The sequence below is a fragment of the Mustelus asterias genome, chromosome 2, assembly GCF_964213995.1.
Source record: "Mustelus asterias chromosome 2, sMusAst1.hap1.1, whole genome shotgun sequence".
NCBI lineage: Eukaryota > Metazoa > Chordata > Chondrichthyes > Carcharhiniformes > Triakidae > Mustelus > Mustelus asterias.
The window spans coordinates 75,440,570-75,464,806 of NC_135802.1; the positions used below are offsets into that span (position 1 = coordinate 75,440,570).

Genomic DNA, 24,237 nt, shown 5'->3' on the forward strand with positions numbered 1-24,237 from the left:
GTTGGTAGGGTGAGCAGAGGCACGTTGGGCTACAGTGTGGACGTGGAACAGCCTGCATGTGTCCAAAGGGTTGAGGAGGCAGACTGTAAGTGAAGTATTTTGTACCTGGAATGTTGTGAGGGCATAGTTTTTTATTTGGGCCCCTCTCCAAGCATGTACCTAGTAAAATATATATATATTTATGCATTTAACAGGCCTTTTCAATGAACTTGGAGATCCCTTGTTAATAGGCACTGTAAAAAAATACAATAAAGGCGAGTCAAAGAGAAGCTCAGCTGATGATTTCAACGATGTAATTGTGATCAGAAAACAACCCCCTCACTGAATCAGCTCAGACTGTGGGCGTGAATCTGCAGAGCAGAGACTGCAACTCCGGAAAAGCGGGGAGTCGGCCGCTTGGCGAGGCTCTCGCTGGTGGCTGCATGTAGCGGTGAGGAGGGAGACTGGCCCGGGCGGGGGACAGGCTGGGCAGGGGCGGTGAGTAGAGGAGGCAGGCAGGCAGGCCGCGGCGGGGGGACAGGGTCGGTCTCTGGTGTAGGAAGGTCAGTAAGAAGCCTATCAGGCCAGTCTCACCGGGCGCTAACCCGGTTGTGGGCCCGGTGCCGATTCTCTCTGTCTGAAGTCTTTAAGGAGGGATGGTGAACCAGGAACAGGGGCTGCAAGGGCAGACAGACAGAGTCTGAATCAGCAGCCTGAGACGAGAGAAGGAAAACTGGGAAAAGATTAATGTCTCAATTCTTTGCCATCTGCTGTCCCAACCTTAAATCTGCAGCATTTGATATCAGCAAATGTTACATTAACAAATAGAGGTCACGTGGGAAAATTATTTGTTGTTGCTTATTAATTGAATCCTCAGTTGTGACAAACTTTCAAAATTTAAAATATTTATTTGAAATATTTTTCACATTTATTGCAGATGCTGAATGCAATTTCTCTAGTTGTTAATCTTTTGTAAACATCATGCATCATAATGTTGGGAACTTGTGACTATCCTGATTCCTCCAATCCTTTCTTTTTCCAACAGGTAATTGAAGTGGCTATGGCATTAAATCTTCTAAGAGTGTTTCATTTTGTTTCAACTGAGTTGCAAACATACAGCTTTTTACGCACCATCAAATGGCAATTGTATCCCCTCAATAGCCTTAGCAAAATTCTGTATCCACAGTGTAGCCGGACTTTGTCAACAGAACCTCGAAAGGCATGGCATCAATGGGTTCCCAATAAAGGATACCACAATGTGGTCAGAGACCAACCTTGCTGTAACTTGGGGACAGTGTGCCTCCATGGGGATGCTGGGGAGAACTTTAAGTTGGACTGCAAGCAACATGCATCCTCCAATGAACAGAATTTTTTGAAAGATTTAAACAGTTGTAAAACTGTGAAACACATTTTTAAATTGCTAAACTCTTTGACGTCCATTACGGATACAATGGCAGCTTCCGCTTTGCTTAAAATGTCACAGATTGAAAGAGATGGGGATGGACTGAAGAATCCTGCAGTACTGCTGGAGAATGAGGTCTTCAAGGCATTGTGTTTCCAATTTGAGCATGAATCTTCGCGGCTCAGCACCACAGGACTGGTGACTGCATTGTATGCTTGCGTTCAATTGTATGTGGACCCACAGAGCACCCTCATGGTGCAATTACTGTCAGAATGTCGGGTGCGGCTCAATAAAGGGCAGATGGTCATTGCAGACTTGTGTTTGCTGGGCAAGGCTTTGCTGGACTTGGAGGGCCCAGGATGTCAGATGCTTAAGCAAATGATGGAGGAAATTCAAACGCAGAAAATGGATGACTGGACGTCTGAAGAGATAGCAATGGTTTATAACTTGCTGGAGGCTGGTGTGGGTGAAGGAGGAAATTACCAGCAGCTGCTGAACAAAATGAACACCCACACCTTTCATTTAGCTTCCAGGCTGGGTCGCAAAGCCAAAAATGACATTCTTAATGCAATGGTTGTCCTCAAGCAAACCCGAGCGATTCCTTTAGTAATTAATCTGTGTAAACATTCAGTGAGACATGTCCCTCATTTCTCTGATCAGGAGCTCGTAGTGGTATTGAATGCTCTAATGTACTTTGGACACAGTGACAGGTTTTTCACTGATGCTCTGGAAAGAAATGTCCCCAAAAAAGCCTTTGTCATGCAGCCAGAAGCAATCAGCAAAGTGATGCAGTATTGCAGCCAGCGGCGGATCCTGTCACCGCCCATATTTGATGCAGTTGCCGAGAGTTTTGTTTATAATTCAGATAATTTTACAACTAAAGAAATTGCCTTACAAATTATACCCTTTGGCAAGTTGAACTATCTGCCGCCAAATGCAGGTCAGCTTTTTCGAAAGATTGAAAACCTATTAAGAAGACGATTTTCACAATTTCAGCCACGTACTCTGCTGAACCTCCTCCATTCATGTATATTGATAGAACGCTTTCCTGTAAATTTTGTAGCCAAAATCTTTAGTCCATACTTTCTGCAACAGCTGGAAGGTGAGCTAAGCTGTTTAATGATTCTGGTTCTCATAACATATATACCATTCTTGTGATGTAGAAGCAAAGTGCTCTTTTCATGATTTATTTCATTGCAAAATGGTAAATTTATTAGCTGATTTTGAAGAGAGAAAGAGATTAATTTTGACAATGGTGACAAAGTTTGAGGAATATTTTTATGGTAAGAGTTCTTGACTGACTATGTCAGTAGTGGGCTTTGTGGGGGTGGAGTTTGATACTCTGTTCCTAGGGGGAAGAGAAGCCAGCAACAGAGGTTATAATTAAGCTTTCTGTTTGAAATATCTACACATTGCCTAAAAAAAACAATAGTGACATTTTAAAATAATTTTATTTCCATTTTTCTGTCTGTTATCAAAGCAGACCTGCAGGATTGTTATAAAAGCAAATTATTGTGGATGCTGGAATCTGAAACAAGAACCAAAAATATTGGACAATCTCAGGTCTGATAGTATCTCTCCTTGGAGAGATAATAGAGCCAACGTTTTGAGTCTGATGGCCCTTCATCAGAGCTCTGAGAGGCGCAGTACCAGGTTCAATTCTGGCCGTTGATGATTGTGTGGAGTTTGCACATTCTCCCTGTGTATATGTGGGTTTCCTCCAGCAGTCCACAGTGTGCAGGTTAAATGGATTGGCCATGCTGAATTGCCCCTTGGTGTCCCAAGATGTGTAGGTTAGGGGGATTGGCAGGATAAATATGTGGTGTTGCGAGAAAGGACCTGGGTGGGATGCTCTGTCAGAGATTTGGTGGTCTTCTGCACTGTCGGGATTCTATGAAAACATTCCTCTATTAAGGTCAGATTCCTACTGCGGTACAGTCTCACAGCCACAAGAAGACCTCCAGAATACCACCCAAATGTTCATTCTTCATGTGTTAGCCAAAATTAAGGAAGCTTCACTTATGGTTCAGATTTTGTTTTCAGCTAAACTTCTTGGACAGGCAGTGTATGTCAACACACGTGCAGCAGAAAGCAGCAAACATAGCAAATTGCTTCTCACTCTCAGATTAGCTAACTTAGTTTCAATTTAGTACTTGTCTGTAATGCCCTCAGTTTTATTAAAGCAGTAATGATGATAATACCTAACTCCAAATGGTATGGGTCATTTTCAATTTGATACTTTTGTTTATATATCCTAATAGCAGAAGGAACAGGTTTTGACAAATTTGTCCTTGCCCAGCTGACCCAGCTGTTCATGACTATGAAACTGGAATGTCGAACATATGAGGTATGTTAGATTTTTTAATTGTTTGCCTTGATGTATTGTAAAACAAATATTTCTCTTGTACATTGCCCACGGTGAGTTAAGACCAAGTTTAGACTTGAAACAGGGTTCGAGGAAGAGGATTAATTTGACCAGGCCACGTAAACATGGTTAAGTTTTAATTTAAAATCATACATTCTGAAAATTAAAAACTTGAGACTAATCTGACCCCTTCTGTGATAGGGATGATCTTCTGCTGAGCTATGGAGTGCTATTAGGTTGGAATTTGCTGAAGCAGGGCATCTTGTATGAGTTGGATTTCCTGACCATTCGGCTGAAAAAAACTTTATACTTCAAGTGAGAGTTGATAACTGCAGTGAGATCAACAAGGTATCTGGGACCATTGGTGAACAATGGGACTACCAGACTGTCTCCTTAACGATTTAAATTTAAGGACACAGAAAGAAACTGAGGAACAATGTAGAGGAAATTCTGGTCCTTTAAATAAAATACAGAAAGCAAAATAAAGAGAGGGAAAGAAAGACTAGATTGAGAATGAGAGGGCAGAAAAAGGTATAGGAAAAGTAAGAAACAATACATTTAACATTTTAAAAAGCTCTCAACAATTTAACACCTCTTGCAAGAGCGAGACATCACAGTTTAAATTGCTCTTCATCTCGGTCTCTGAAGTTGAATGGCATTGCAAGAACATGATTCTCATCATTAAAAAGTTCCTTGCAATGCGAACTATCAACATTACTTTTTGTGGAGAGTTTAATTGATTTTAGCAGCTCAAATGCAGAAATATTTTGGGCAAACTCTAGTCATTGCAAGGCTTACAACAGGTTGGTATAAATCACCTAGCAAGTTGTGGTGATCCTCAACTTCTAGCATAACTTTTGTTTGGCATAAATTGCTGAGTTGTTTACAAACTAATAAATGGCCTATGCCATTGTTTTCCCAACAAATTCTTAGGGTTACATAGAAAATATAGCAAAAAAGCCAACCAGTGCCTGTAGATAGTCTATGCTGAACTCAAGCCTCATATCCTTTCTCATTTAACTCTATTCCCTTCTCCCTCAGGAGCCTATCTGGCCCCCCCTTAAATACTATTTGCTTTAACACACTTCTTGTGGGTGGGAATCAATCAGTAACAACAAAAAGGATGGACTGATCATTTTCACATGATTGTTAGTGGGAGCTTGCTATATGCAAGTTAGCTGCTGTATTTCCTATATTACATAGAACATTACAGCGCAGTACAGACCCTTCGGCCCTCGATGTTGCGCCAACCTGTGAAACCAATCTAAAGCCCATCTAACCTACACTATTCCAATATCATCCATATGTTTATCCAATGACCCTTTAAATGCCCTTAATGTTGGCGAGTCCACTACTGTTGCAGGCAGGGCATTCCACGCCCTTACCACTCTCTGAGTAAAGAACCTACCTCTGACATCTGTCCTATATTTATCACCCCTCAATTTAAAGCTATGTCCCCTAGTGCTAGCCATCACCATCCGAGGAAAAAGGCTCTCACTGTCCACCCTATCTAATCCTCTGATCATCTTGTATGCCTCTATTAAGTCACCTCTTAACCTTCTCTCTAACGAAAACAGCCTCAAGTCACTCAGCCTTTCCTCATAAGACCTTCCCACCATACCAGGCAACATCCTGGTAAATCTCCTCTGCACCCTTTCCAATGCTTTCACATCCTTCCTATGATGCGGCGACCAGAACTGTACGCAATACTCCAAGTGTGGCTGCACCAGAGTTTTGTACAGCTGCAACATGACATCATGGCTCCGAAACTCAATCCCTCTACCAATAAAAGCTAACACACAGTACGCCTTCTTAACAACCCTATCAACCTGGGTGCCAACTTTCAGGGATCTATGCACATGGACACCGAGATCTCTCTGCACATCCACACTACCAAGTATCTTACCATTAGCCCAGTACTCTGTATTCTTGTTACTCCTTCCAAAGTGAGTCACCTCACAATTTTCTGCATTAAACTCCATTTGCCACCTCTCAGCCCAGCTCTGCAGCTTATCTATGTCCCTCTGTCACCTGCAACATCCTTCTGCACTGTCCACCACTCCACTGACTTTAGTGTCATCTGCAAATTTCCTAACCCAGCCTTCTACGCCCTCATCCAGGTCATTTATAAAAATGACAAACAGCAGTGGCCCCAAAACAGATCCTTGTGGTACACCACTAGTAACTGAACTCCAGGATGAACATTTCCCATCAACCTCCACCCTCTGTCTTCTTACAGCTAGCCAATTTCTGATCCAAACCGCTAAATCACCCTCAATCCCATGCCTCCATATTTCCTGCAATAGCCTACCATGGGGAACCTTATCAAACGCTTTACTGAAATCCATATACACCACATCAACTGCTTTACCCTCATCCACCTTTTTGGTCACCTTCTCAAAGAACTCAATAAGGTTTGTGAGGCACGACCTACCTTTCACAAAACCATATTGACTATCCCTAATCAAATTGTTCCTTTCTAGATGATTATAAATCCTGTCTCTTATAATCCTTTCCAAAACTTTGCCCACAACGGAAATAAGGCTCACTGGTCTATGATTACCAGGGTTGTCTCTACTCCCCTTCTTGAACAAGGGGACAACATTTGCTATCCTTCAGTCTTCTGGCACTATTCCTGCAGACAATATTACAGCAATGACTATATTTCAAGAGTACTTCATTGGCTGTAAAGCACTGTGTGATGTGGGTGGTGATGAAAAGTGCTAATCTTTCTTTCTAAGATGAATTAAAGTGATAAAGAACATCATGTCCAGTGAAATAAGATATCCCTCAGTTCATATGACCCAATACTTCATGTATGGCACAGGCACACCTCTAATTTCATAGAATTTACTAGCTTTGTTTCTCAACAGGGTCCTAACCTTCCTCCAAAGTATCGGGTAAAATCATTTCTTACATCAGGACGCTCAGTAGAAAGCTTGGTGGATGAACATCTCTACAACAAGGTTAAGAATGCCCTGACAGATCTTCTTGGAGCAAGGAATTACTTTGCTTCCCGTGTGCTGACACCATATGGATATACATTAGGTATTGCAAGCATTTGCTAATTTCTTTTTGGAAACTAGATGTTCACCATAGAACTGTGTTGTTGGTATATACAATTCTGCTTTTGTATCTCTAGCATTCATAAAGCCAACATTACTACAGATATATCTGAGGAAAGTCTGTTTACCCATTCTTTCTAGTACAAATGCTGTATTGAATCATTAATATTTTGTTGGGGGGAAAAATGATATGTTTTTGTGTGCATGAAAAGAATGAATCCAAAGGTCAGCTCCTTCCATTTTTTTCTTTTCTGCAGTGAATTTTCTTTAAGTGTTAAGATATGGTTTTTTGTAATAACTTTATAATGGTAAAGTGGTGCAATACTCTTGAAATAAAAATACAAAATGGTTCTCCCTATCCTGTTTTTTCTATAATGATATACTTGCTGAGAAAATGGACAGTGTTCCATTCCTAGGCCTTTATCAATATTGCTCTGTTAGAATTTACAAAGAGGTTTATAACCACCCCTTTATTTGTTTGGAAAAGTGTTCAGCCTCTGCTCAGTGGCTGTCTATTACTAACTATATGGAAGCTCAGCAACATACTCCCACATGCTATGCACCACTAAATTAATGCCTCTGAGCAGCTCTACAAAACAAGCTTGTAGCTTTGGCTTTTTTAAGGGGAAAAAAATAAATCGATTACACTTTTTCAGATGCAGAGATCAAGTTGGATGAAGAAGGATATGTGCTTCCCACCTCTCAACGTGAAGAAGTATTCAGAAGGTGAGAACCTTTAATTTCGATGGATTGACGAAGCTGATGTCCATCAGAGAATTTTTTTATTTAATAGAATGCAGCACAGCACTGGAGCAATGTAGGAATAGTGGCGTTAGTGTCCAATTAGGGAAAATTTGAAAAAGAGACAACGTCTTGTCCTAAATCTATCCCTGATGATTGATAGCAGATGGAAATGGTACTGGGAAAAGAACGGAAATGTTGCAGACTTCCAATAGCCTAATGTACACTCAAACAACCATCGTTTGTCCTATGTTTCATTTTCTGTATTTAAAGTACAGTGGGTTGCAGCTGATTCCACTCTCTGGAAGACTCGCAGAATCTCCATATCTGGTCATTTATACCACTTTTTTTCAGAGTCTCTGCTGAAGTTATGGCTGACGATCAGAGCCCTCATAAAAATTCTATGCCGTGATGTTGAGATGTAATTAAGAGTTGTTCCTTTGGTCCTGGCAAAAACATAAATGCTGGCTTAAATGTTAGCAGCTTTTGTTTTTATAGCCACTAAAAATCCAGGCATATGAGTAGGATCTGTTCGTCAAACGCACTAATCTGCAGGCCAATGGATTGATTAAGTCTATGCACATCCAAGAGATGAATTTTCTCTTTTTTTAAACAGTACTGCAGCGTTTCATCTGTGATTTACAAACTTTAGGTTGTTAGATTTGAGATACTTTTCCAGGCAATGTTGCTGATCATTTGCATCAGTTTGAATCACTATTATGATGACCAAATTAACAGGCTAAATATAAGTCAAGTGGGTTTGAATCCCATTGCAAAATTACATAGTATCATTTAATCTCATCCAGTAGTTTTATTGGCATGTTCTTTTATTGAAATGAATACTGTCACTTGTTCTTGTGTTCAGGTCTGTCAGTATTGGTCTACAATTATTTTGATTGCAGCTCACCGTCAGAGCTAACTCTGTAGAGGATGGTGTCATCAGCAATAATGGCATTTCAAATGGAATCATTATATTGTTGGTGAAGATGATTGGCACGAATGTCCTTTCAGAGAAGGATAAAAAGAACAGTGGTTGAGGATTTGACCTAGTTAGGTTGGGGGAAGGAAATTCAAAAGATCATACATGAGGGGTATTTCAACCAATCTAAGAAACCAAAATGCTTGGCTGGTCTAGAATATGAGCTGGTGGCTGTCATGTACGATTGTTTCACACCTGTTCTACTAGGCCTGCCACAAAATGTAAGTCAGATCTCTACTTGGCGATAGCAAATGATTCAGATGGAAGTGAAACAGACTCTTATAACACCTGGAAAGGGAAAAGTGAGGGAAAAAATTTCAACTAAAATGTCCAAGGTGCAAGGAACTAGAAATAAAGAATCTTGTTTTTCACTTCTACACCAAGGAATTATTCCAGATAATAACGAGGGTTATCAAAGAATTGGAATCCTTTAAGAATGTAAACTTGTTCAAAATTGTGGACAACCTTAAAAGATGCTTACCTGCTGAAAGTGTTCACTTTCATGTTCGCATCATGGCACCAGTCACTGGAATGACTGACACTTTATATATCTAAGGGTGCTAAGTGAGAGTGAAGAGAAAGGGAAATTCTCCTCATTATGCATGGGTGCGAAGCATTGGTACAGTCCATTGAGGAAACATTGGTTGGGAGAATTCCATATTGAAATAGAACCTAAAATAGGCTATGTTATATATGTGCAATCCTCTTGCCTGAGTTTCCTGCGCTACATTGAGCTGATGCTTTACATTCACCAAAATCAGAAGAAAAATGTCCTTGATCAACAAAAAGCTGTGGCTTGGATTTTGCAATTTTTGATGCCAGTTTAAATCTAGTGCCAACTCCTGGGGATTTCCGAGCATCATCATGCAGGGGAGGAGCCAAATCATGTTGAAGTACAGGTAACATACCAAGAAAAAAAAGCTGAAACATCAAAAACTTGCTGAGCAATTATTAACATCTGAATTATCAGTGAAGCGATTTAACATTCCGCAAATATAAAATTTGCTTTTCAGGGTCAGTGAATCCATTTAACAGTAATTATGAGCTTAATACACCATTAAAACCCTGTTAGACTTTTTCAAGTGTTTTCTAATTGATTGCCATCGGCAGGGACTGCAACAGTGTACCATAGAATCACTGACAGCAGCTTCTGGATTTCCACATGTGCCAACTGCAGAAGTTACTGTCAGCTTTGGAAGAGTAATGGTACTGAATGCTGACTTTTGCCATCATTACTACTGCAATATCTGAGCCAAAATTAAAAGCAAAATCAGTGCTGACTAATACAAAAGCAGAATTGTCCACATGTTGGAAAACCTCAGCAGGTCAGTATCAAGATAGAAATGAGGTTAATGTTTCAGATCAGTGACCATTTGACAAAATACAGACACAATCGGCCAGACTTTGCTGATGAAACAACTGAGACTAATGGTGTTGTTAGTAGAGTGCAGCTTCAGGAGAGAATCAGATAGACCTCATTACAGCCTTGTTCCAAACATGGATAAAAAAGTTGAACTCGAGATGAGATGGGAATGACTGCCCTTGACATCAGGGCAGCACTTGACTGAGTGTGGCATCTGGGAGCCCTATCAAAATTGAAGTCAGTGGGAATCAGGGAAACTGTCCATTGACAGGAGTCATACTTAGCACAAAGGAAGATATTTGTGGTTGTTGGAGGTCAATCATCTTAGTCACAAGACATCGCTCCAGGACTTCTTCAAGATAGTGTCTTAGGCCTAAGCATATTTTATTTAAAGTCAGAAGTGTGGATGTTCGTTGATGTAACTGAAGCAGTCCGGGCCCATAGGCAGCAAGATCTGGACAACATTCAGACTTCGGCTGATAAGTGGCAAAAACATTTGTGCTGTAAATGCAGGGTACTGATAATCTCCAAGATCATCTCTCCTTGATATTCAATGGCATCATCTTCACTGGGTTACTATCGATCAGAAACTTAACTGGACAACCATCTAAATACAAAAAGAGGTTAAAGTTAGGGAATTCTACAGCATATAACTCACCTAATGATTCCATAAAACCTGTCTACCACCTAAAGGGCATAAGTCAGGAGTGTGATGGAATACTGTCCATTTGCCTGGATAAGTGCAGCTCCAATAACACTTGAAGCTCGACATCACCCAGGGCAAAGCATCCCTCTTGATTGGTATCCTATCCAACACCTTAAACATTGCTGCCTCCTATGCATCGGTGGTGAATGTACCATTTCCAAACTGTATTGCAGCAACGTCGGTGGCACAATGGTTAGCACTGCTGCTTTACAGTGCCAGGGACCCAGGTGCGATTCCCGGCTTAAAAGTTAAAGTTTATTTATTAGTCACAATTAGGCTTGCATTCACACTGCAATAAAGTTGCTGTGAAAATTCCCTAGTCACCACACTCCAGCGCCTGTTCAAGTAATTGTCTCTGTGTGGAGTCTGCATGGGTTTCCTCCGGGTACTCCAGTTCTCTCCCACAGTTTGAAAGGTACTGGTTGAGTGCATTGGCCAGGCTAAATTCTTCCTCAGTGTACCCAACAATTCCAATATACCCTTCTTCTTCTGTTTATTTCACAATCCTTCAAACTGATAAAGTTGTTTGGGTCCCAGATGCTGTTTCCGCCTCTGACTTTATCCATTCACACTTTGAGCATCCTGTCACATGCAAAATTCTGAATTGCAAGGACAAGTCTAAAGAAGTTTACCATTAGATGTCCTGTCACAACAACTGTGGCTTCATATGATAGCTTAGTGAGCTTTACATTGCCATGGTAAGTTGCCCTTTACAGATGCCATCCCATCACTTCACAGATGTGAACAGACTGTATCCAGTTTTGGTATTCAACTTGAACCTTGTGAAAATACCATTTGGAAATTTTAGTGTAAAATCACTAGATGGCACTTGTGTGCTTCTGTACACTGGTCATTGCTGATAAAAATACCCATGTTTTTCTGTACTCTGCATTTACACATCAATGTTTTAACAGGTCAGCTGTGACCTATCTGAATAGAACAGGCTTAAGCAGCTAAGTGGCCTACTTGTGTACTTTGATATGTAGAATGTGAAAAACCAATTATTAAAACAGTAATGTTAACAGCAAGTTTTTTATTTCCTCAATCTATTTTATATATTGGTGTTCAGTTTTTTAGAAATATAACCAATTTAAACATTAGCAAAAAATTTAAACATTAGCAAGAAATGTCAAGTCATTGTTTTCCTCATCTGTCTGTCAATTCAAGGATGATTCGGGATTGTCAGTTTTTGCCATGTGACTGAACCAGTCAACGTTCAACCTGCAGAGCTATGAAAAGGTCGGGCAGGATGTTCGTTAGGTAGTGAGATACAGAGACAGGATTTTCTTCCCTTCTCTGCCTCACTGTTAAGACATTGCAACTCAAAGTGTAATGCAGCTTTGATGGACGAGTTGTTGCCATTGTGAACTTGTCAATGCTACTGCATTTTGAAGAAAGCTTCAGAACATCTTTGAAGAGTTTTCTGTCTCTTCCCCAGAAGACTGGCCAATTGAGAAAACGAGCTGGTGGAGAAGATGCTTTTCAACTATCCACTGTACAGTCCATCGATATTGATTTTGCAGTTTTGTCTCAATGTTTGTGGTGTTGGCTTCAAGGACTTAACTTTTGATTCAATGATCCTCCCATTAAATCCAGCGGATGTGGTTCAGGCATTGGTGATGGGATTTCTGTGTTCTTATGTTGCCAATACACAGTACAGGAGTGTAGTGACAACTGCTCTATACACGCAGACATTCATGACTCAGAGCCTTTGTTGTCAAACATTTGCTGTTGTACGTAGAAGGCTGAGTTGGTGGTGGACCTGGTATTGGATCTCCTCATCAGTGATGACCTTGAGAGAGGTAGCTGCCAAGGTAGAAAATGCTCAACATATTTCAGAGTTCCTCCTTCAACACATTTGGGAGGTGGAATGTTTAGATGACCAAATGTGGGTGAAAACGAGTTTTGTTTTGGCAACATTGAAATACAGGCTAAATCTCCCTTGTGTGCAGAATTGAAGAGATACATCATGGCTTGCAAATCTGGTGCAGAGTGGCCGCTGACACTGATTTGAAACCATTTGGATATAAGTAGATTATGTATGCAGAGTGATCAGTTTAATTTGACTGAGGTTGGTGTTCCAGCTAGGTGGTATTTAGTACTCCGACTAGTTGATCTTTGAGTGAAGAGCTACGATCAGGTAGATTATAAATAGTTTGGGGGCTGTCACCCAGCTTTGCTTGACCCTGGTCTGGATTCTGAAGGCACTCAAGATAGCTGTAGTCATATCATCATGAACTAAGTGAAGGATTATGAAGAAGTGGGTGGCACAGTGGTTAGCACCGCTATCTCACAGCACCAGGGACCAGGTTCGATTCCCAGCTTGGGTCACTGTCTGTGTGGAGTCAGAATGGAGCTAAACAATAGAAGATAGGGAAGAGGGTAGGAGTGTCAGAACTGAGGCATGTTGGGCTGGGACATTAACAAATTATAAATGCTAGATTGGTGGCAAGCAAAACCTAAAATGGAAATACTTGCAGAAATTCAGGATCTAGTTAAAATCCCTAATTGTATTTCCAGCTTTACCATTGGTGTGGGTAATCCTGGAGTATTGACATGCAGTGTCTGCTAGCTAGTTCCTCAAGCTGGTGTACACTGCATGATAGTGATAGCAATGTTACATCTGACCTCCATTGATTTGGATAAATTTGTTAGACCATAGAAATTTCTGACGACCTTATCAAAAAAAATGCAAAACACTCTGTACAGAGTACTTAACATTTCCATAGAAATGTTACATGGATTTCCTCCCACAGTCCCAAAAAATGTGCAGGTTCGGTGCAATGGCTGTGCTAAATACTCCCTCAATGTACCCAAACAGGTGCCAGAGTGTGGCAACTAGGGGATTTTCACAGTAACTTCATTGCAGTGTTAATGTAAACCTACTTGTGACACTAATAAATAAACTTTAAACTCAGGGCTTCAAAGATTTGGATGTACAAGAGACTGAATCAAATGTTTTGCTCAGAGCAGAGCAAAGAATGTCGTGAGCAGTTCCTGGTGCTGTTCTCGACATTACTCTTTGATTTGTTTGGCAGAGTGTTTCAGAAGGTCTAAAGCCAAACAGCACCACACATTTCCCTTCTATGGAAATGTTAAGTACTCTGTACAGAGTGTTTTGCATTTTTTTTAAATAAGGTCGTCAGAAATTTCTATGGTCTGTCTAAATTAACAAATTTATCCAAATCAATGGAGGTCAGATGTAACATTGCTATCACTATCATCAGTGTACACCAGCTTGAGGAACTAGCTAGCAGACACTGCATGTCAATACTCCAGGATTACCCATACCAATGGTAAAGCTGGAAATACAATTAGGGATTAACTCGATCCTGAATTTCTGCAAGTATTTCCATTTTAGGTTTTGCTTGCCACCAATCTAGCATTTTTGTTATTGTCCCAGCCCAACATGCCTCAGTTCTGACACTCCTCCTACCCTCTTCTATTGTTTAGCTCCATTCTGTGGAACTCCCTCCCCAAGCCCCTTGATGACACTCCAACTTTAAAAATCATGAAACCTATTAAGGGCACAATATGGATTTGTTACTGAAAACATGTTTGTATTCTCATTATCTTTTTCAGAATAGCACTATGCATTGATGACCAGAGAAGGTTCTCTGCAAACAGTCACAATCTGCTTGGTAAGGAAACTATCAAACAGAGGCAACTGCGACTGCTGGGCTATGATGTTGTGCAGGTGAGTATCCATAACTGCGAAAACCAAAATCACCTCATTCATGACAAAGTAACATTTGGGATACACACATATGGCTATAAAAATGCTTTGTTGACCATAATTCCAACATTAAACATTTGTACAGATAACTTATTACAATTAGTAGCTATAAAAATGTATGCATATTTACTAAACTATCTTTATGCATATGAAAACCTGTCCTTTGTTTTATCCAGATTCCATTCTATGAGTTTGACAGGTTGCAGAACAGGGAGGAGATGGTAGCGTACTTGCACAAGAAGATCTTTCCATACAGCTATAGACTTGCTTGGTGAAGAAACTAAAAGAGCCAATTAATTTCCACCTTCAAAGCTCTCAATGCCATCAACATACAATATGCAATGGTGGACGTCCTACAGCTTGAACACAGTTATATAAAATTGCTACTGAAAATAAATGTAATTTTTTAAACTCTGAAAATACTATTAGTTGTGTATTTTGTACATTTCATTATACAGAAAGGGTACTAAAAAAAAATCAATTCAGTTTTAAATGCACTTATTTGTAGTAAATAAGTTATTCTGAATATCCATCGGTTAATGACAAAGCCTCCCCTCCTGTCATTATTGCTTCTTTTCCCAATCATCTTAAATCAGGGTTCTCGAATTCTCAATCCTTCCACCAATAGGAATAATTTCTCCTCATCTACTCTGCCCACACCCCTCTTGTGAACAGCCCCAGTTTTTCCAATCTACCTGCATAACTGAAGTTCCTTATCCCTCCACCACTTCTCATGAATCTTTTCTGCACCTTCAATGTTCTCCATGTCTTTCCTGAAATGTTGTGACCACACTGGACACAATACTCCAGCTGGGCCAAACCACCGTTTTATGCAGGTTTATCATAACTCTCTAGCTTTTGTACTTTTATGTCCCTATTTATAAAGCCCAAGATCCTGCATGCTTTATTAACCACGCTCTCACCCTGCTCTGCAATCTCATTGATTTGTGCACATACACATCCAATGCAGTTAGTGTTGGTTGTCAAACTTAAATTGATCTTTTGCCCCAACATTGTCATATTTTTCTGTTTCTGCATATATTTCATTGGGTCTGATATCTCAATGCAGTAAGAGTTTTAACAACACCAGGTTAAAACTCTTACTGGCTTTATCCCAGTCCAACGCCGGCATCTCCACATCTGATATCTCAAGTCAGGAAAAATGAAAGGTGACTTGCCTCGTTCCCTGTATAGCTCGGATGTGTTACAATAACTAAGCACCAACTCCCTCTGTAGAGTGAATACATATATAGCTGCTGCAGTGCCACAGTATAATTGTGTTTTCAATTATGCGGTATAACCTTGTTTAAGAAATTAATGAAAATCACCAAAGATTGTTAAAGAAATTAGACATCAAATGAATGTGATGAAGTAGTTTAATAAGGAATGCAGATTGCATTTTGACCAACTACCACATGCAAGCAGTAAAACACACTGCCAGAATACAAAAACAATATTTATTTGTGTCAAGTTGTCCATTAATATTTGAACGTATGACCCCAAGTGTTTTAAAACAACCCCGTGTCTTTGTAGTTATAGAGAATGTTCTGGAGTAACAGAATTCAGAATAAACACGTTACTGTCCTGGAAGGCAAACAGCTACCTTTATTACAAAGTTTCTGTTCTCCAAATCATCTTTTACACCAGTTTTTGTAAATAATTTAAAAGTTATTTAGATTAAATAGTAAAATCTGAACAGGGTGGTTCCTTACTATAATAATTCTCAGTTATTTTCTGTAAAATCAGTCAGCGAGAGCGAGGTTTTTTGATTGAAGTTTCTCTAGTTCCTGCGAGATATTTGTTTCAATAACGTCACACTGAGCCAAGTAAGTCTGTAGCCAAAAGGGGAGAAATGTCAAGCTTCACGGTAAAATGCAGCGGTTTTTCCATATACATTTGATGGTGGCAATCTGGACCATTCTTGCAGCATAGTGATTTTCATTTTATAAAACAAGATGTGAAACTAATCATGTGGTGCCCTGGCTGTCAGAAATATAACGGGTCAGACTGGCATCCTGAAAATAACTTGGGAAATAACTTGGATTGGTAATTGGCGTCAGATTGCCACTCCATGTCCAATTATTTCAGTAGGTTAGAGGTGTGAAAGGAGTCCTGTGGGGGTGGTGGTTAGTAGTGGATGGAAGCAAGAGAGTTCAATGGGGGTGGTCAATCTGGGTCTTTATAATCAGTACCCAGAAATTAGAGAGCCTTTAATTCTACTTTTTTCCTGAGTAGCTATAGGTGCCTACCTGTGAAGTTCCTTGAGGGGTTTCCCAACACATCTTTGGAGTAGCCCCCAATCTCTCACTGGGGAGCTTGGAAGTTACAGCCCAATGTCTGTGCGGGTGAAACCACTTCATCTTAATTAATCAATAAGTACATGAGCCTAGAAATTCTGAACCCTTGTCTGTTGCCAAAAGTACAGCAAGGTTGATCTTCAGCCTATCCCAGCTCCTGACCGCATCCCAAACTTGGACAAAGTAATTTGCACAATAGGTTCATAAAATGCTGCTCTAAAATCCGGGAGAAAGAAAAATGCTGCCAGGTGTGGCTTCGGAGTTAATTTCAATTGCTGGCTTTGCAACTGTTAACTTGCCACATCCCAAATGGGGAGAGATTTCCATCCAGGTACAACTTAAACAGTGACTACGCAAGTTTTGGTTTACAATGGGCAGAACTAATGGGATAAGCCTCGTGTGCTATCAAGTTCCACCTGCCTCTGCTGAAATCTAGCAGATGAAAATGTAACTCGAGCGCGCTATCAAATTGGGCTCAAAGTCCCTTCGGCCCCATGGACATTTTTTAAACTTGACTGCAATTAACTGAATATTTCAGCTACGGTAATCTCTGCTTATACAGAGCACTCTCACGCCATAAGAGTTGGAAATTCCAGCCAGGAAATGTCAACTAGGTATTGCCGAGCCAGATCCAATACTCCAGCTACCAGATTCAGGCTAATAAATAGAATTATAGAACATTACAGCACAGAAACAGGCCTTTTGGCCCTTCTTGGCTGTGCTGAACCGTTTTTCTGCCTAGTCCCACTGACCTGCACCTGGACCATATCCCTCAACACCCCTCTCATCCATGTACCTGTCCAAGTTTTTCTTAAATGTTAAAAGTGAGCCCGCATTCACCACTTCATCTGGCAGCTCATTCCACACTCCCACCACTCTCTGTGTGAAGAAGCCCCCCCTAATATTCCCTTTAAACTTTTCCCCCTTCACCCTTAACCCATGTCCTCTAGTTTTTTTCTCCCCTAGCCTCAGTGGAAAAAGCCTGCTTGCATTCACTCTATCTATACCTATCATAATTTTATACACCTCTATCAAATCTCCCCTCATTCTTCTACGCTCCAGGGAGTAAAGTCCTAACCTATTCAACCTTTCTCTGTAACTCACTTTCTCAAGTCCTGGCAACATCCTTGTGAACCTTCTCTGCACTCTTTCAACCTTATTTATATCCTTCCTGTAATTAGGTGACCAAAACTGCACACAATACTCTAAACTCGGCCTCACCAATGTTTTATACAACCTCACCATAACATTCCAACTCTTATACTCAATACTTTGATTTATAAAGGCCAATGTACCAAAAGCAGTCTTTACGACCCTATCTACCTGTGACGCCACTTTTAGGGAATTATGTATCTGTATTCCCAGATCCCTCTGTTCTACTGCACTCTTCAGAGTCCTACCATTTACCTTGTATGTTCTACCTTGGTTTGTCCTTCCAAGGTGCAATACCTCACACTTGTCTGCATTAAACTCCATCTGCCATTTTCAGCCCATTTTTCTAGCTGGTCCAAATCCCTCTGCAAGCTTTGAAAACCTTCCTCACTGTCCACTACACCTCCAATCTTTGTATCATCAGCAAATTTGCTGATCCAATTTACCACATTATCATCCAGATCATTGATATAGATGACAAACAACAATGGACCCAACACCGATCCCTGCGGCACACCACTAGTCACAGGCCTCCACTCAGAGAAGCAATCCTCCACAACCACTCTCTGGCTTCTTCCATTGAGCCAATGTCTAATCCAATTTACTACCTCTCCATGTATACCTAGCGACTGAACCTTCCTAACTAACCTCCCATGCGGGACCTTGTCAAAGGCCTTACTGAAGTCCATGTAGACAACATGCACTGCCTTCCCTTCATCCACTTTCCTGGTAACCCCCTCGAAAAACTCTAATAGATTGGTTAAGCATGACCTACCACGCACAAAGCCATGTTGACTCTCCCTAAAGTCCCTGTCTATCCAAATATTTGTAGATCCTATCTTAGTACTCCTTCCAATAACTTACCTACTACTGACGTCAAACTTACCGGCCTATAATTTCCCGCATTACTTTTTGAGCCTTTTTTAAACAACGGAACAACATGAGCTATCCTCCAATCATCCGGCACCTCACCCGTGGATACCGATATTTTAATATATCTGCCAGGGCCCCTGCAATTTCAACACTAGTCTCCTTCAGCGTCCAAGGGAATACCCTGTCCGGTCCTGGGGATTTATCTACTCTGATTTGACAGCAAGCACTTTCTCCCCTTTAATCTGTATAGGTTCCATGACCTCCCTAACCTGTTTGCCTTATTTCCATTGACTCCATGCCAGTTTCCTTAGTAAATACGGATGCAAAAAACCCATTTAATATCTCCCCCATTTCTTTTGGTTCCATACATAGCCGACCACTCTGATCTTCAAGGGGACCAATTTTATCCCTTACTATTCTTTTGCTCTTAGGATTATCCTTCACCTTGTCTACCAAAGCAACCTCATGAAGTATCAAATTCGAAATATTCAGACTACTTGATTATGTATGTTGGTGATTGGGAGTTTGGATTTAAACCTTGTATACGCCTATTTCCAGATAACAGAATTAATTAAATAGAAGTAAAATATCCACTGTTCAGAGTTTGAACTGTCATTGTTTCTGTATTAAAATGCAATTTTGGGCATCAACCTAGGAACAGTAGAATCTATGAAAATGATATGCTGCTAGAAATATAAAGTTCAGTAAGCATTTAAACATTCAAGGCAGTTTTGTTCTGTCATAGAATCCTACAGTGCTGAAGGAGGCCATTTGGTCTGTCGAGTCTGCACTGATCACAATCCCACCCAGGCCCTATCCCCATAACTCCATACATTTACCTTAGCTAGTTCCCCTGATACTAAGGGGCAATTTAGCATAGCCAATCCACCTAACCGGCACATCTTTGGACCGTGGGAGGAAACCGGAGCACCTGGAAGAAATCCATGCAGACAGGGGGAGACTCCACACAGACAGTGAACCAAGCCGGGAATCGAACCCAGGTTCTTGGCGCTGTGAGGCAGCAGTGCTAACCACCGTGCCGCCCATCAGTATTTTCTTTCAGCAATACTGGCTATTGGAGATATAGCTGGCAGCATCTGTAGGATTGAGGTTACAATCCAAGATCATTTATAAACATTCAGGCATCAATTAAGATACCAACTATACTTGAAATACACAGGATGGTTTTGAACCTGACGTTCAATAACATCTAAAGAAAATTACAGATTTTATAGAAAAAAATCTAATTTTCTTTAGATGTTATTGAACGTCAGGTTCAAAACCATCCTGTGTATTTCAAGTATAGTTGGTATCTTAATTGATGCCTGAATGTTTATAAATGATCTTGGATTGTATTTTGTCCACCTTAGTTCATCCACCCAGAGTTTTTAAACAAATCCAGGCTTTTGTTATCTCTACTATATCCAAATCAATTTTATTAATTAAAAACTGCAGAGCTTCCTGATATCAGTCTTAAATTCATCTTTTGTACATTTGAAGTCATTAACCCTTTCTCTCCTCTTGCAATTGGGAAATGTTTCAGACATCCTTCTTCTAATATGTTAACTATTTTATCTCCCTCCAGGATCACCTTTCTGATGCCTCTTTTACATGCTCCAAATGTCTCCAGTTTTTCTTTGTGTCTTAGACCTCTGATACAAGGGATCAGCACATATTTTGCTTTTGCTGTATAATCACACAGGATGTACAAGTACCAAGCAGTCATCAATAAAGCCAATACAATGTTGAGCTACACAGCCAGAACAGTAGAGGGAGTACTGCTTAAATTATATGGTATCATGGTCAGCACAGTACATGAGTATTATGTCCAGTTTTGGTAGCTGAAGAGGCAACGTGCTGGAGTCAGGGTGGAGAAGAGGAAAGAAAGAGGTAATGGGTTCAATCTTACAGAAGGTTCCTCAGATCAGTAAGTTCCTCAGTGTTTTTAACTGCCAAAAGGATTTCAATATAGTAGAGATATGAAGAAAAACAAATAATTTAACAATTAGATTTTAGCAACAAACAGGAAAATTCTGGAAATACTACTTTGGGCATTGACAGTCTGTATATACGTACATGAAACTGAATTCAGAGTAGAACTTTCTGAACTAAATAACATGCAACACAACTTCCGCAACAATCACCTACTGCTGGAGAAAGATAACTTTAAATCTCCAATATGAAAAAAAAGTAGACTCACCTGTACATTCTTTACTAGTCCTTTCCTCCGATGTCTGCAGTCACTAAAGTCATCAGGCAAACTCTTGAAAATTAATTTAAAATATTTTATTTATAAGGAATATATAGTAAATTTGCAAACATTTGAATTAGTGTTGTTTAAAGTTAAACTTTAGTTTGGAATTTCCTGAAACAGGGGAGAGGTCATTACGATATGGGATGTTTTCATCAAGTTTGCTAAAGATTGTGTGACAGATCTTTTTAAAAATTTCTTCAGACTTCACTCAATATTAGCTGTGTTCAGGACCAAAGTAGCAGCGATGCACTTGGAGAAATATGAAACTGAAAACTTCCACCCAATGTGCTTCAAAGCAAAAATGAAGATGATTTTCTTAATGTGTTCATCTGCATGATGGGTAGTTTTGTTCATCAGTTTCACATTTTTCAAGAAAATGTCTCAGTTTTAGGTGTGTTGATTAACAAGCGTGCTCGGTTTAGTGTCTGCGATCACATATAAAGCAAAGGCTTTCACATCCTGTTGAAGACACTGTCCAGGCAAGTATATAACTTCTGTTTCTGCATAAATTAAATCTGAGATTTCTAAATCAATTAGATTTAAATGGCAGGATTTATTGCAATTTCTTTATTAAATGCCCCAAGTACCGAAGGATGACTTTAAATTAGGTTTTACTAAAAGCAATCTGCAATTTCACTGAAAAATCAGATTAAAAACCACTTAAATAGCAAAACCCACAAAAGTATAATCAAAGCATCATTCATTGATGATTCGAACTTTCAATCCTTGTCCTGAATGCACATAAGATTACAATTAAAAATAATCTGACAACTCTTTGCTATGAATTATTTTATATGAATTCTGAGCGATGCTGCAATGAAAACAAAACCATAGGACTCAAGTCAATCATAATTCCATAAGATTTTGGGTAGTCATGGATAAGGACAAGAGTGGCCCGCAGGTGGAAGGTGCTTAATTGGGCAAAGGCCAACTACAACCAAATTAGACAGAAACTGGGGAATGTGGATTGGGAGGGCTATTTGAGGGCAAATCCATGTCTGACATGAGGGAGGCTTTTAAAGGCCAGTTGAAGTGCAGGACAGGCATGCCCCCGCAAAAATGAAGGATAGGAATGTCAGGATTCGGGAACCATGGATGACAAGGGAAATTGTAAGCTTAGTCAAAAGGAAGCACATGATAGATCTAGGCATCTAAAACTGACGAAGCCTTTGAGTACAATGAAAGTAGGAAGGAACTTAAACGTGGAAATGGGACTGCTAAAAGAGGCCATGCAATGTCTTTAGCAAACAGGGTCAGAGAGAATCCCAAGGCTTTTTATGCATATATTAGGAGCAAGAGGGTAGAAAGAGAAAGAGTAGACCCACTCAAGGACAGTGGAGGAAAGTTGTGGAGCCATAGGAGGTGGGTGAAATCCTTAATAGGTACTTTGTATTGGTATTCACCAAGGGGAAGGACATGACAGATGTTGAGGTCAGGGATGTGTGTGAATGCTCTTGAGAACGTCAATATATCATTAGAGGATGTGTTTAGTATCCTAAATTGTATTAAGGTAGACAAGTACCCGGGGCCGGATGGGATCTATCCCAGGTTATTGCAAAGGGAGAAATAGCTGGGGCCTTAACAGATATCTTCACATCCTCTTTGACCATAGGCGAAGTTCCAGAGGACTGGAGAATAGCCAATGTTGTTCCCTTGTTTAAGAAAGGAAGCAGGGATAATCCAGAAAATTATAAGCCGGTGAGCCTGACTTCATTGATGGGGAAGCATTTGGAGAAGATACTGAGGGACAGGATATATGCACATTTGGAGGAAAATGGACTAGTTAGTGACAGGCAACATGGCTTTGTACGGGGAAGGTCATGGCTCACCAACTTGATTGAGTTTTTTGAAGAGGTGACAAAGATAATTGATGAGGGAAGGCGGTGGATGTAGTTTATATGGGCTTTAGTAAGGCGTTTGACAAGGTCCCACCTGGCAGACTGGTACAAAAACTAAAATCACATGAGATTCGGGGTGGGCTGGCTAGGTGGATACAGAACGGACTTGGTCATAGAAGACAGAGTAGTGGTGGAAGGGTATTTTTCAGAATGGAGATCTGTCGTTGGTGGTGTTCAAGAGTGATCAATGCTGGGACCTCTGTTGTTTGTAGTATGTATAAATGATCTGGAGGAAAACGTGGGTGGTCTGATTAGTAAGTTTGTGAATGACATGAAGATTGGCAGAGTTGCAGATAGTGCCAGGGATTGTCAGAGGATACAACAGGATATAGATAGATTGGAGACTTGGGCACAGAAATGGCAGATGGAGTTTAATCCAGACAAATGCGAGGTGATGCATTTTGAAGGATCAAATTTAGGTGTGAATTATACTGTAAATGGCAGAACCCTTAGGAACATTAACATAGAGGGATTTGGGTGTGCAGGCCCACAGTTCCCTAAAAGTGGCAACACAGGTGGCCAAGGCGATTAAGGCAGCATATGGCATGCTTGCCTTCATCAACTGGGGCACTGAGTACAGGAGTTGGGACATCATGTTGCAGCTATATAAAACCTTGGTTAGGCCACATTTGGAATATTGTGTGCAGTTCAGGTCACCACATTATCAGAAGGATGTGGAAGCTTAGGAGAGAGTGCAAAAAAGGTTCACCAGAATGTTGCCTGGTCTCGAGGGTGTTGGCTATGAGGAGAGGTTGAATAAACTAGGATTGTTTTCACTGGAAAGATGGAGGCTGAGGGGAGATCTGATAGAGGTCTACAAAATTATGAGGGGGATAGACAGGGTGGATAGTCAGAGGTTTTTTCCAAGGGTGGAAGTGTCAATTACAAGGGGGCAAGGTGAGGGGGAAAGTTTAAGGGAGACGTACAGGGGAAGTTTTTCATGCAGAGAGTGGTGGGTGCCTGGAATGCACTGCCAGAGGATGTGATGGAAGCAGGCACATTAGCAACATTTAAGAGGCACCTGGATGGGTATGTGAATCAAGAAGAAATAGATGGATATGGACCAAGTAAGGGCAGAAGGTTGTTTCTAATTAGGGCATCATGATCGGCACAGGCTTGGAGGGCCGAAGGGCCTGTTCTTGTGCTGTATGGTTCTTTGTTCATTCAGTATCTCGAGACCGTTCCATCTTTCTACTAAATCATTGATGATCTGGATCTCAATTACAATCTCTGCATAAGAAATAGGAGTATGTGTATACTAATAGGTCCCTCAAGTCTGTTCCATCTTTCAACTAGATCATGGCTGATCTTCTATCTCTGTCATTTTCCCTTCATATCTTTAATATCTAGAAATCGATTGATATCTGTCTTGAACATAATGACTGAATCTCCACAAACCGCTGGGTAGAGAATTCCCAAAGTTCACC

The 24,237-nt window shown here is 40.5% G+C and overlaps 2 protein-coding genes across 8 annotated transcripts in view; one reads left to right on the forward strand and one right to left on the reverse strand.

Annotated features, from left to right (window-relative positions):
* fastkd3 (FAST kinase domains 3) lies at nt 1-14,804 on the forward strand. 6 transcript variants are annotated; one of them, XM_078237474.1, is made up of 7 exons: nt 1-85; nt 1,025-2,483; nt 3,643-3,728; nt 6,620-6,794; nt 7,468-7,537; nt 14,183-14,297; nt 14,513-14,760. In XM_078237474.1, the coding sequence occupies exons 2-7, from the start codon at nt 1,040-1,042 to the stop codon at nt 14,609-14,611; spliced, it is 1,989 nt and encodes a 662-aa protein (XP_078093600.1). In that variant the 5' UTR covers nt 1-85; nt 1,025-1,039; the 3' UTR covers nt 14,612-14,760. The 6 variants fall into 6 exon arrangements, with proteins under 6 accessions (XP_078093600.1, XP_078093573.1, XP_078093565.1 ...); XM_078237447.1 differs by lacking the exon at nt 1-85 and adding an exon at nt 347-430 and having other exon boundaries at nt 14,513-14,804; XM_078237439.1 differs by lacking the exon at nt 1-85 and adding an exon at nt 369-477.
* Nucleotides 7,578-24,237, reverse strand: part of bag1 (BCL2 associated athanogene 1) — a 25,939-nt gene continuing 9,279 nt past the window's right edge. The window contains exons 6-8 of one of the 2 annotated variants that reach the window (XM_078237495.1): nt 20,859-20,921; nt 16,049-16,168; nt 7,578-10,501 (exon numbers count right to left, since the gene is read on the reverse strand). In XM_078237495.1, the coding sequence (XP_078093621.1) occupies nt 16,079-16,168; nt 20,859-20,921 (153 nt within the window). In that variant the 3' untranslated portion in view covers nt 7,578-10,501; nt 16,049-16,078. Of the gene's footprint in view, nt 10,502-15,698; nt 16,169-20,858; nt 20,922-24,237 lie in introns of those variants that run through there. The other variant, XM_078237487.1, reaches the window with a different exon arrangement.

Coding starts and splice junctions, on each gene's coding strand:
- fastkd3 (XM_078237464.1), top strand. CDS start 971: ATGTTGGGAACTTGTGACTATCCTGATTCCTCCAATCCTTTCTTTTTC. Junction 2,484..3,642: donor CTTTCTGCAACAGCTGGAAG/GTGAGCTAAGCT, acceptor ATATCCTAATAG/CAGAAGGAACAGGTTTTGAC. Junction 7,538..14,182: donor CGTGAAGAAGTATTCAGAAG/GTGAGAACCTTT, acceptor TATCTTTTTCAG/AATAGCACTATGCATTGATG.